Source organism: Medicago truncatula, chromosome 6 (genome assembly GCF_003473485.1).
Source record: "Medicago truncatula cultivar Jemalong A17 chromosome 6, MtrunA17r5.0-ANR, whole genome shotgun sequence".
Classification (NCBI taxonomy): domain Eukaryota; kingdom Viridiplantae; phylum Streptophyta; class Magnoliopsida; order Fabales; family Fabaceae; genus Medicago; species Medicago truncatula.
Window position 1 is genome coordinate 42,577,984 of NC_053047.1, and position 12,901 is coordinate 42,590,884.

General features: G+C 29.5%; 2 protein-coding genes across 2 annotated transcripts; one reads left to right on the plus strand and one right to left on the minus strand.

Moving 5' to 3' along the window:
- Positions 1–1,359: 1,359 nt before the first annotated feature.
- Positions 1,360–5,957, minus strand: LOC25497016 (probable cation transporter HKT6). Its single transcript, XM_013597786.3, has 3 exons — positions 4,682–5,957; positions 3,097–3,324; positions 1,360–1,707 (listed from the first exon to the last, which is right to left on the minus strand). The coding sequence occupies exons 1-3, from the start codon at positions 5,905–5,907 to the stop codon at positions 1,509–1,511; spliced, it is 1,653 nt and encodes a 550-aa protein (XP_013453240.1). The 5' UTR covers positions 5,908–5,957; the 3' UTR covers positions 1,360–1,508.
- A 2,841-nt stretch (positions 5,958–8,798) lies between these two features.
- On the plus strand, positions 8,799–12,865 carry LOC25497017 (uncharacterized). The gene is made up of 4 exons (XM_013597787.3): positions 8,799–9,026; positions 9,138–9,209; positions 11,920–11,988; positions 12,510–12,865. Exons 1-4 carry the CDS (start codon positions 8,888–8,890, stop codon positions 12,533–12,535), a joined length of 306 nt encoding a protein of 101 aa, XP_013453241.2. The 5' UTR covers positions 8,799–8,887; the 3' UTR covers positions 12,536–12,865.
- Positions 12,866–12,901: the final 36 nt, after the last annotated feature.

Sequence of the window (12,901 nt, forward strand, 5' to 3'; positions counted from 1 at the left end):
CTTGCCAAAAATAACAATTAAAATACTCAACTTTATTCCATCCATGGGACCCGCGCCAACAACAACCAGCAGGTCACCTTTCCAACTTTTGCAATAAATCTGAACCGTTCGAATGTAATATTAATATATCAATGGCTCAGAATTGCTTTCAGCTCTTATATGCACAACTTTTGCATGGTGCACAAATCTTTTCCTTGTTTTGGAGCTCAGAATGCTAAACCCCACCTTCTTTTGGTGTGTGTATTTTCCGCATGTTTTGGGTTTTTTTTTTTGTTTTTGGTGGTCGACATGTAATTTTGTTTTTATTCCCTTTTATGTCATGCAATGCGATCCCTGTTCTTGCAACATTTTGTCCTGAATATATTGTTTAGCCATTTTTTTTTATAAAAAAAATAAAGTTATCCATATATTTATCTTTATAAAATAAAATAAAATCCACTTGTAGGATTCTTGTAAAGAAAATGCTTAACATTGCGAAAAATAAAATCATAAGAAGATCACGAAGACAATTAAGTGTTACACAATTAAAAGTCCGACCTCAATGTATCCCACTGCTCAAGGGTGACCCTAAAAGTGGGCGGGAGGGGCAGTGACCCATAGCACTATTTTTTTAAGGGCATCAAAATTATTATTTTTACTTAGTAGTTGGTACTATATAGATATATTTATTTTTAATTCTTTATGATTAGATCTATTGAAAATAGGCAAATTCTATGGTACACCAAATCGTAAAATTAATAATAAATGAGTTGTTTTTTTGAAGAAAAATAATTATTTTCTATCATTGACAACTAAGATAATTAAATTTTATTTACCAAAAGCTTCGACGCAATAAAATTTAATTTTTAAGAATTTTTATTACTCATAACAATGAATATTGATTATTTTTTATGACAAAATGTAAATTTTTTAATATGATCCTTATAAACAATGAAATGATGTTTTCAAAAATATAAATATTAACAAATACCTTTTTATTTTATTAAAGTGATCGTTAATTTATAAATTTTGTGAAACAAGAGTACCGGTACACTCAAAATTGTGAGTGTACCATAGAAGTTCCCAAATAAATATATTTTTTAAGAAACTTTGACTATAAATGAATCTTTTACAACAAAAAATGCAAGAAGAAAAATATTGGAATAGTGAAAAGGGCACTATTTTGTTGTTTCGTTCATGGCTCCAAAATTTTAAAGATCAACCTTGCCACTACTCCATGTTTTCCGACCATTACATGATTTATTTTTTTTGGTCAGACCATTACATGATTTAATTGGGTCGACGATAATTCATGAGGACTTTGCTATAAAAAAGTGTCGTGCAAATAACATTGTTGTTCTTTTAATATGTATTTTGGCATAAAAAAATTGCAGAGAATTATCTGCATAATATACATATATAGAAATTGAAGTGCTTACATTGCATGGAATATTTGGAATGAGCTTTCCACACAATTAATTTTCATTGGTTATCTTAAGGCACAAGTGATATGTGAAATTGATGATGAATCAGAGAAGTTTCCATGGCTTGCCTCCATCCATGTTGAATTTTTTAAGCCTTCCAAACAACATAATAAGTATGAGAATGATCTTACCCTCATCACTCCATTTCCCAACAAATCCAATCCATTTGTTTTCACAATTTATCTCTAGATGTAATTGTCGTTCACAACTGTATCCCATAGTAAATCCTACGTTTCCATACGCACTGTTTACCATACACATGCATATGTGTTAATACTTAATATACAAAATTAACAACTTGAGCCTAACCCACATAAATAATGAATAATGAAATCTTGTTGAAATTAATTGAGTTTATCCAAACTAATTAAAATTTGTTATTAAATGTTAGTGTTTTTTTTTAACGAGATCTATGTTAATAGTTAGTTGTTAATTATTATTATTATTATTTATTTTTTAAGTTTAAATCAAGACTTCAATCTCTTTATCCTCAATCATAGATTATTATTGTCGATATACAATTACAGATTCTACCTCTTTTCTTCATCTTTTGGGTCAAAGGTTCCACTTCATTTTAACTTGTCACTTTTTTTCCTAAAGAAAAAATTGGCTTTTTTGGCCACATCAATTGCTATATATGGCCAAGTTGAATCATGATGTGTTGTATTTATTTATAGAATAAGAGGTAGTTAATATTAATGAGGTTTTAATATGATAAGCTTATGTGACCAAGTAAGAAGCATCTCATACTGCCACGTACAGTATTCTCGAATTAATGAGGTATTGATTTGAAGTGCAACAAGTAACATGATAGTCTCAATAAAATACAACATTATTGAGCCTACTCTTTTAATTATTTTTTAGATTTAATTGGAGTGACTACATTATCTACCTCACTAAATTTTTAATATTTTTGTCGAGAATATGTTCACTAGTTCATGCAATTATTTTTTAACGAATTATTATAATATTCAACCTATCAATTTTTTTATGCAAAATATTCAACCTATAAATTATGATATCGTGTAAAAAAACTTAAAAATCAAATTAGATGTCTTTCCTTCTAAACAAAATCAAACTACGTAATTAATCATGCCTAGCTTTGAAAATGAATTATGTAAATGAAAGTATTGGAATGTATGGATGTAAATAATAGTAGTCCTTGCTATTTGCTATATATGTAGTTCTTATTATTGGGTCATTAGTTATCATATCATCAGTAACAATATATCAATTGCGACCGATTCAAATTGATACAGAAGAGCTAGAGGGACCACCCAAATTAGGTCAGAGCAACACACAAGTGAGAGAGCGCCACAATTTAATCTAAAAATTTAAAGCTATATGAGTTTATTGGTTTTCTCACTTATAAAGCATCATACCTCTAATTTTCTATCTGAAATGTGACATATAACTCACACTTGTACAATTATACTAATTTTTAATATGTATTTAAGAAAATTGATATGTCAATATTTATTAATATATGTTATAATATAGAAAAATTCAATATTTACAATTAAAATAAATCAAGGTTTTCATTAGAATTTCAAAATGTACCTATAATTTTATTATTTTGAGTAAAAGTTAATAAGATAACGTTAATGAATAATGGAATTAACAGAAATCTAACCTTACAACTTCAACAACAATATTCAAAACGTTGAAATTGAGAGGATCTTCCTTCAATTTTTTCCTCTCAGTTATGCACACTAGAATGATGAATATGACTAAATAGGAGAGTTGAGAAAATATCAAATTCTCTGTAACTTTTCCCCTTATCTTTTTCATCCTCTTACTTCTTTCTGAGTTTTTCCCATCACTTTTCAATGGGAGGAATGAGGTGTAAGGAGGAAGGTACCTGTACACATGAAGAAACAACAATGTTCATTTTTTAAGAAGAATTGCATAGCACATTTTGAGTAATTTTTATGTAGGAATAACCTCTCAATTCTTGTAACATTTTGTAATTAGGTAGGAATATTCTTAGTACTTCCTTGATTTTCTTTCTTTTCTTCTTAATTAGCAATAATTGGATTATGAAGTAGCTAGGGTTGACAAGATTAATCAATAAAATGAGAGAAATCATATATAGGAAGGAGTGGTCAAATTATGCAAAATCATTGTAATTAAAAATTAAAATGATTAGGAGAGTGACAACAGATATAAAAAACAGATATCATGGGGCTCAATGATAAAACCTAGGCCTTCTTTAATTTATTAGGAAATAAGTGAAATCGACATTATTTTAGTAGTATAACCGACTGCTACCATGCTGCAATAATGCAATTTTTTATTATTTTAAAAAAGTTGAAACATGCAAGGTTGTTCATGTAACTTCGTTCAAGTTAAATAGTATTATCATTTTGTGGAAGGTAAGTAGATTTATCTGCAGCATATGCTTTGAATTTGACTATCACTGTATACACTTCGTTTAATTTTTTTTTTTTATCATATGCCTATATTATGAGATTTGCTGGACAGGTATATATGCCTATATTATGTTTACCTAAATTAAGAGATAAAAATGTTTAGTTTTAAAATAAACTTTGAGAGAAGAAAAATGTTTGTAGAGAAGCATTGATGATGATAGTGGCATGGAAGTAAGGACAAAAGTGGTAGTTGCCATAGTAATTTAAATGAAATTAAATAGTAATAACAAGTTCATCAAAATCATAAAATTGTTTTTCTAATTTTTAACTCAAAAACCGATTATAAATTAATCAGAAAAAGAATAATCGCACTTTTTCAAAAATATTACTAGTAGGGTGAAAATAGGTTTTACAAGGCTCAACTTTAACCCGGTGAATAAAAATCCACAGCTTAAACCTAACATATTTTTTTTTTAAAGAAGCTTAAACCTAACATGTAATTTGTTCTAAATTTTTGAATAATCAAACAACTATAAAACATGGTTAAAACTCAATTAGTCTATGCAATTGTACGTAAATGATATCCTCAATTTAAAAAATGATATGATTGAGGCCATGCATGTATTGTATGTGAGTACTATTTTTTTTAAAAATCAAATATATCATCACGCACAACGAATATTTTTCTATATGTATCAATCAAGATGGATTGTCGGATAAAATGGCCAAGAGATTCAAGTATTTACCACTTGTATCACATATGTGGGTTCGTATGATTTAAATCAATAATATGAGTAATAATAATTGATGGATAGTGAAGATAGAGATAAAGTGAGAGAAACTAACATCATGAGCACAAACAATACCAAGATAGCTTGTGATAGATTTGAGATATCCACAACAGTTTCTCCCGTATGTCTTGAATTCACAATTTGAAACAATACACCAATCATTTTTTGATAAAAATTCAACCCCTTCAAACCTTCTGAATCCCAATCCATTGCACAAAATAGTGTAACTTGAACCATAATCAACCCAAAAACAGTAGCCACAAGACAGATAGAGTGTTTTCCCTTAAGCAAGTGTTTGTAACCAACTTCCTCAGAATGTTTCAAAAGATACCTACACTCTTTCTTCTTGTAAAATTTTCCCAATACCCATATACAAAATCTCAAGCATGGAGGGTACAATGTGTTCCCAAGAAGTACTTGTGGAATAAGCATAAGAAGAAGACCTGAATTCTTTCTAAAAACAACCATGTTTTCATTTGTTGGAACAAATCCACAACTTGCAAATGTTGAAACTATAGTAAAAACAGAAAATGTGAACATTTTTAGACCCTTGTTTTTAAGTATTTGTTTAGCACTAGGAATAATTGCAAGGTAAATAGACACCCCAATTACACCTATAATGTGAATAATTAAAAAGTAAGCAAAAACTACATAACCCAAATATTTCATAGACAAATACCTCAAATTTTCATTTGTTGTACTCAAAGATTCATGCGACATATTGTGCAAAGATTGATGTGATTTATTGTGCAAAGATTCATGTGATTTATTGTGTACCTCATTTGTGACCATTTCAACTTCAAGATGAATTTGTTCAATATTGAAAGTGTTTATAGAAGCAAGACGTGCATGAGAAGAAGCAATTTTATCTAGCTCAGTTTTGAGCCTTGACCTAATGAAAAAAAGTCCTACCATTGATGTAAAAACTTCACCACCTATGAACATTAAGATGGTAATGATGATTAATTGAGGGTTAGAAAAATTTTGCATTTCAACCGTGGACATGCTTGAAACTGTGGTGGCTGAAATGGATGTGAAGAACAAATCTAAATTTTTAGGTGTTTCACCTAAAGGTTTTAGAACTTTGAGAAATCCAAAACCCAAAGTTGAAAGAGATGTGAAATATACAATTTGAACCCATAATGGGTTTGCTCTTAGGAGGATGAAGCGACAAAAACATGCTGCTAAGAAAAAAATTGATTTGGTTTGACATGCAATTCTTTGAAGTGATGTGCTACAAAGGTGTTGCAACTTTTTCAAAAAAGAATTTAAGATATGCATATTTGTTTTCTCTTTAATATACACAAGTGACTATTTGTGTTGCAATGAATTCTAATGCAAGAGAGGGTATTTTATTTTGGTACAAAGAGAGGGTATTTAAAGAAAAGCTTCTAATCTCCTAATGTTATAATTGATGTGTTCTTTTAGTCAAATAATTGTTCCATTATTAAATATTTGGAAATATAAATTAAATAATGTAATGTTTGGTGGGTTCAATTATTTAATACTACTCCACATTAAAACACTTCAAAACTAGTACTCCTTACTCCACACAGCACTTATTTATTTCACAAGAATAGTAACAATTGTAGTTAAGTCATCCATTGTTTGAAAGAGTGAAGGTTGAAAACTTTATAACTGAGGGAATCCAATGAACTTGATGCCTTAAGGTTTTTGGTAAATATATAATATGCAACTAACATGTGTGTTGTTCTTGTTCTAATGTGGATGATCCCCCAAACTCTCCTTGTGACCCAGCAAAATTGAATGTGACATAAGATAGATAAAGTATATGATTGTAATGACATTGATATAGTGGGATGCAGAATTGAAACCGCAATTTCTAACTTATTTGCACTTAGTGAATGCGAGTTTCGCGTTGAACTCTCTATAATAAAAATTTAAGAACAATTAAACATGATTTGAGTAATCAAAAAGCAATTAAGCATAATTAGAATTATTTAGAATATAATCATTTCTTTTGATAGAATTAATTATAAGTAAATTACACTACCCTTCAAGAGATGCTTAAATTACGTTCCCCTTTTATGCTATTAACATGGAGCTTGTTCACAAATTCATCTTTTTATTTTTACCAAATTTGCATTGAATCGATTTACTTTATAAATTTCAATGAATTAATACCATTTATTTTTGTAAAAAAAAATAGTTTAGTAACGAAAATTTAATGCACACACAACATTGAAAAATCGTGTGAATTAATATTATTATAATCAAAATTCAAATCTTTTTTTTTCTTTCTATTTTTGATATACAATATCATTAATATATTTTTAAAGATTATTATAAAATATGAAACAATAGAAAATATAGAATTTTAAAAAATATTAAAACCAACAAAATATCGGTATTTAAAAATGTATTTTATATTCTAAATCAGTAATTTAATAATAAAACAATCAATTTTTTCTTATCATTGACATTGAAATTAAAAGAAACTAATAGTTTTGTCTTGAATGTATTTTATATTCCTTAAAAAAAAAATATTATAATATATATATAATTAAATACGAAAAGGAGGGATAATTTACTTTAGAATTTTTTTAAATAATAACTAACTCTAGAATTATTATGGATATAATTATCCTCGCGTACAAACCGTGTCCAATTATTCGTTATAATATTAAGTATTAACTATACATCATTTAAATAATAAAAACTCATCCATACTATACTGTGACAGGTTTTGACTTTTAAGCACTTGTTTACTCATTGGAGTTGAATAATGGACCTTTCAATATACATGTACTATGATATAATGCAGTACGGATGCATAATGCCTCCATGTTGCACATGGATTGGTGGCACAAAAAGAGAAACAAACCTTCAATATAGTTATTCTATTAAACATCACTACATTAGTAGTCATCTAATCAAATAATAGATTATTAAATAATAGAATGAAGATGATTTTACTTTTCAATATAATCATTCAATTAAACCTAGACGAATAATATAAACCTAGACAGAAGCAAGCACGCCACATATACCTTAAGAGTTAGCTTATGCCACCATTGATGTTGGTGCATGAGAGATTGAACGAGTTCCACTTAATGAATTGTTCGTCGTTGATGGAGATTGTTGATATAATTATGAATCATGTTAGCCATGGAATGAGCAGCCAATTGTGAATCGGATCCATGAACAATTATATTTTGTAGTCGATGTGTTGTGTGTATCTATATTTTAGCAAGAGAAATGATATTTGTACAACCAATTTGGTAAATTTTTGTACAACTTTCTCTCTTATACTCACCTTATATTTTTATTCTCTCTCTTCATTTCTCTCTCTCTCTATTGTTTTGACCAATGAGAAGAGAGAACAACAAAGTTATCTCAAAGGTTGTACCAAAATGGTTGACAAAATATCACTACTCTTCTAGTAAACCCCTAGTTGGATGGTTTGTAGATTAATAATCAAATTGCCACCTCTAACAATAATGTATTGATTTTTAATTTATTTTATGGTTAAATTTTAATTTTTTTTACTATCAATTTCATTGAAAATAATAAAAAATTATTATTTTTGATGTTGATGTTAATGGTATCCCCGTGATAGATAGGAGGGAGGAAAATACTTTCGAGATGGAAAATGAGAACATAAATGGAGCAATTTGATCAATAAAAATGACGAACTGTTTAGATTTATCAAAATTGTTGTAATTCATCTTAATAAGAGATAATTTGTTATGCAAGTTACCTTATGAGTTTGTTTGTTACAATTTGTTAAAAAAAAATTAGTTTTTCTTTTGCAAAAAAAAAAAAAGAAAAGAAAAGAAAAAGAAAGATATGTACTAGTTCTGAAGTGGAATATGATGTGGGCAATACTAAGCCACAAATGTATCTTAATCTTAATATAATATACAAATGGGAAGAAACAAATAGCAAAAAATTTTGCACCAATCCAATGTGTCAAATCCTCAAGCCCCTTCATGTCACATCACCATTAAAAATTAATTTTATTTTTTCCATTTTAAGCATTCACACAATACAAACAATAAAATATCATTATCACATATTTTCCCTCTTCAATTCAAATTTCAAATTTCAAAATTTTTCAAATCATTCTTTATTTCCCTCCTACTTTTTCTCTTATGCCAACAAACATCATTCCTCTCTTCATCCTCTTCAAAACCCACTAATTTCTATCAAGTTCACTCATGAGGTGATTTCTAAAATTGTTGTTTTCCGACCACCGTGGACTGCCTATGGAGAAATTAAACAGAATATCACCTTCACCATGAATGCTACAGTAAAACGCACAATAATTTATCTTCATCGGAGAAACTTCACCGGTGACCATAGCATCGGAATTCGCTTCCGCCGCGCCGGAGTTACAATCAGAAGCTTCTTTTATTTTCATTCAGATCTCTTCAAAGGTTATTTGTTAATTTTTTTTTTTTTTTTCTCTTTTTGGATACATTTTGTATTTCTCATTCAACCACTTGCAATAACGATAAATGATTTTCTGTTTTGATTTTTTTGTGCAGCAATAGGTGGAGAAAAAATAGAGGAATTGGAACAACTGCAACATGCTGTGATCCATATCTTTGTTTTCCTTGGTTAGTGGTTTTCTGACCAGTTTATAGTTTTAACAAAAAACTTCTTTTTATATTTCCTTTAGATTAAGGTTTTGTTAAATGTGTAGTTTTATAATTTTTAGATGGGTTAAATATGTTTTTGGTCCCTACGTTTTGCACGATTTTGAGAATTAGTACTTACATTTCAATAAATGTTTTTAAAATCCCTACATTTTTCCTGAGTTAGTGTAAATAGTCCCTGTTGTCAAATTTCTAACGTGATGCCAATGTTGGCGGTTCAATCTCGCCGGAAAACGGCGGAGAACTTCACCATGATCTTTCTCCGCAGCTTCGTAGATGCGGATCGCCGGTGTTCGTCACACTTCCGGTGAAATATGTTGGTTTAGAGGGGAAGATTTGGAGGCCGAAAGCGATGATGTTATCGTTGAAAACACTTGTTGTTGCGGGTGTGGAATGTGTTGTGGTGGAGATTTGGTGGGGTGGGGTTGAACTTGTTATGATGGCCTGTTTCATCAACATGGCACTGATGGCAGGGACCAATTGCACTAACGGAGAAAAAATGTAGGATTTTAAAAACATTTATTGAAATGTAGGGACTATTCTCAAAATCGCGCAAAATGTAGGGACCAAAAACATATTTAACCCTTTTTAGATTAGTCCTTCAATTAAACTATTGTAATTGTGCAGCAAAAAATCCAAGTCATATCCACTGAAACAATTGAATGATCTTTGGAGTTTAAATTCAAGACAGTTGTTCATTTGTTGCACATGCTAATTAGTTTACTTTGATACACAGATTCATTTTGAAATTCAAAACAAGGTGTTTGATGATATTTATATAACATATAGTTTAAATGTGCATTCTTTGCAAAATTTGTGAATAAATTTACATGATTTCAACTTAAGAGGGTCAATGAAGTTCTGTTCATGATTTTGGATTACATGTGAATCTGAATATGACACATCTCTTTTTTTTTTGTTTTTTTTCTTTCACACTCTGTCTATGTTTGGTTGTTTGAGCTCCAATAGGAGACCTCTGTTCAGATTTGTGTTTTCTTTTAATGCTCATATCTGCCTACATGTTGCTTGATTGAAGGTTTTTGAAGAAATTCCACATCCATATTTCAATTATTTGGCAGATTTTGAAGCGTTACATGAGAGATCAAAATTTGTATTTGAGATTAATGACCATGAGGTAACTTCATTTCTTAGTTTAGATTTATTTTTTTGTTATTAGTGATTTTCCTTTCTTTCAATTGGTCTTTGTATATGGGAGATTTGTAGTAGTGTGGAAGATATCACAATAGAATTGGCCAAAACTAACCAATGAGAAAAAATTTAGAAGTCTTTTCTTTCTACAAATGGCCGGTCCTATTCCATCTGCAATTTTCTTTAAACACAAGATGCTTTGTTGGCCCCCCAAAAAAAGATGATATGTTGTACACATGATCAGTCCCATTCCATCTGCAATTTTCTCCCTTTTCAATCAAGTTTTCAAATTCTAATCCCTCCAAAATATTTTCTGATCCCTATATTTGTGGCTGACAATGTTGGACTTTCACATTTTGCAATGTCTATGGATGTGGCCTCACTGATTGCTCCTTGGTGTCAAACTATGGTAAATATTTTTTACCTATTAGGTTGATCCTTTGCTATTCTGGGTTTTTACTATAAACTCAATTGTTGATCCTAATGCTCTTTCCATACACCCTATGGCAAAGTTTTTTGCGGGCTTTCAATTCTAGGAGTAAAAGGATTATCATCTTTTTCTGATTATAGTCTTAAACTAGCTATCATATTCTTCTATATGAAATTTTGTGAAAAGTCCATGTCTTTGAAGATACTAATTGTTAGCTGAAATATTTTGTACAAATTTACTCTCTGTCATTTTGAGTTGATGGGCCACAAGACAAAATTTATGTCAGGAGGTATATCAATTTGTTGTTCATATCATTGAGCTTTTAACCTTTACTTTATTATTTTGCCAGCTTGCATGTAGTGTTAAGTTGACACTAAGTTTTATGAATATGTCATGCTATCTAATTTCCAAATAGTTAACGAATCTAAATGGGGTTTTGAAATGCTTGACATTTTTTCCCATGGCAATTTCTTTACTAATTCACTTAACAAGTTAACATATAGATTTATATTGAAGACCTTTGTAAATCGTAAATGTCTTTTGACTCCTTTTGGCACTGATTGAAAATATAATTGTTAGTGTTATAACTTATAGGTTCTTTATCTATTGAACCAGGGCCTGTTTTGATTGATTTCATGATGCCCTTGCTTTTTGGCTGTTGCGATTCTATGAACTAACGTAACATCCTAAACTTTAGTTCTCAAACTATTGTACCCAAACATGGATATTATAGTATCATCTTTAATTAACTGTCTTGCTTATGCTTTATGATCAATGAAATACTTTAGGATGATACATTTAAGTAATTAAATACTTTTAGTAGATTATCGTTATTTTTAAACTTATAATCAGTTTGATGAGAGAGAACGATATGTTAGGATCAATGGAAGGTTACAGAGATGAAACAATATGTAAGGGTGGAATTGAGTTCCCTATGATACAAAACTGGAACAGTTATGATGGGGTACTTGGATACGAACCTGTTTCTAATTCTTTCCTGCATTTGATGGTTAAGATTAAATAGGTATGCATTTTAACAATATTAGATTTACCCTGGGATTGACTTTTGATTTTAATTTTTTTTTTAAATAGGCTTACCTCTTCTTAATGTTAGTGTGGAAGATATCACAACCAATTACACGTTTGAGTTTCTCCTTCAAGGTATCTAATTAATTCTACACTTCCTATCTTCAGCCATTTGTTAGACTATGTTTTCTCAGCTAAGTTGCATTTGCTTTGATCACCTTCCTATTTAATTTCAATCTCCCTACTGTAGTTCCTTTAAAGAATATTCATTTTTGTTTGTTCGAAAATTCACTATTGAATCTGCAGAGCCATTTCATAGTGCTGAATTAAGATTTTTACATAAATGATCATAAATCAATGATTGTTGGAAAATTGATACTAAAGAGGCAGAGTCATTTTTTTAACCAAATGACTGCAATAAACCAAGTTACGTCTCTGTTTTGAATGACAAGAACACATTAAAATTGATATTGTCTGTGTTAAATGCAATGTTCATTCAAGTTTTATGAGAATTCCTTTTCCTTTTTGGAATGGCGATGAAGAATTTAATGATAAAATTATTGTAGATTAAACAGTTTTCACTTGCTCTCATTTGAAGACTAATAAAACAATCTCCCTACTTACTGTATCATTGACTTATAAATTTGCTGGTATAGGCAATATTGGAGCAATGGGGGACTAGCATGTGACTAATTTTACATGGATAGGAAGGTGTTGCTATAAGCTTCTGCAACAAGTATAAGAGTGAATACAATTGTCTATCATGTTCTTCAATAGTGTGTTATATACAAAAACAATAGACAATTTTTTAAAAAAAGTATATAGATTGATTGAAAGGCAAAAAATATTAGACAATTGTGTATTAAGTTCTTTATCAAATTTGTAACTCAAACTGATTAAATTGATATAAATGATGTATGATTTACGGGAAGCATAACAGATGCTTACTTATTTGTGAAGTAGATGTTTAAGCTATTATTGACAATGACTTTTTACTAAGTTTCCTTTTGAATTGTGTTTTTTTCTTTTTATATATTTCTTTTAGTGT

Bases quoted from the DNA above. Each gene is read 5' to 3' on its own strand.
- LOC25497017 (XM_013597787.3), top strand. From the start codon at position 8,888: ATGAATGCTACAGTAAAACGCACAATAATTTATCTTCATCGGAGAAAC. The intron at 9,027-9,137 runs GTTATTTGTTAA...TTTTTTGTGCAG, and splicing joins TCATTCAGATCTCTTCAAAG to CAATAGGTGGAGAAAAAATA. The intron at 11,989-12,509 runs GTATCTAATTAA...TTGCTGGTATAG, and splicing joins GTTTGAGTTTCTCCTTCAAG to GCAATATTGGAGCAATGGGG.
- LOC25497016 (XM_013597786.3), bottom strand. From the start codon at position 5,907: ATGCATATCTTAAATTCTTTTTTGAAAAAGTTGCAACACCTTTGTAGC. The intron at 3,325-4,681 runs GTTAGTTTCTCT...TCATGTGTACAG, and splicing joins GTATTGTTTGTGCTCATGAT to GTACCTTCCTCCTTACACCT. The intron at 1,708-3,096 runs GTTAGATTTCTG...TATGGTAAACAG, and splicing joins ATTGTTGTTGAAGTTGTAAG to TGCGTATGGAAACGTAGGAT.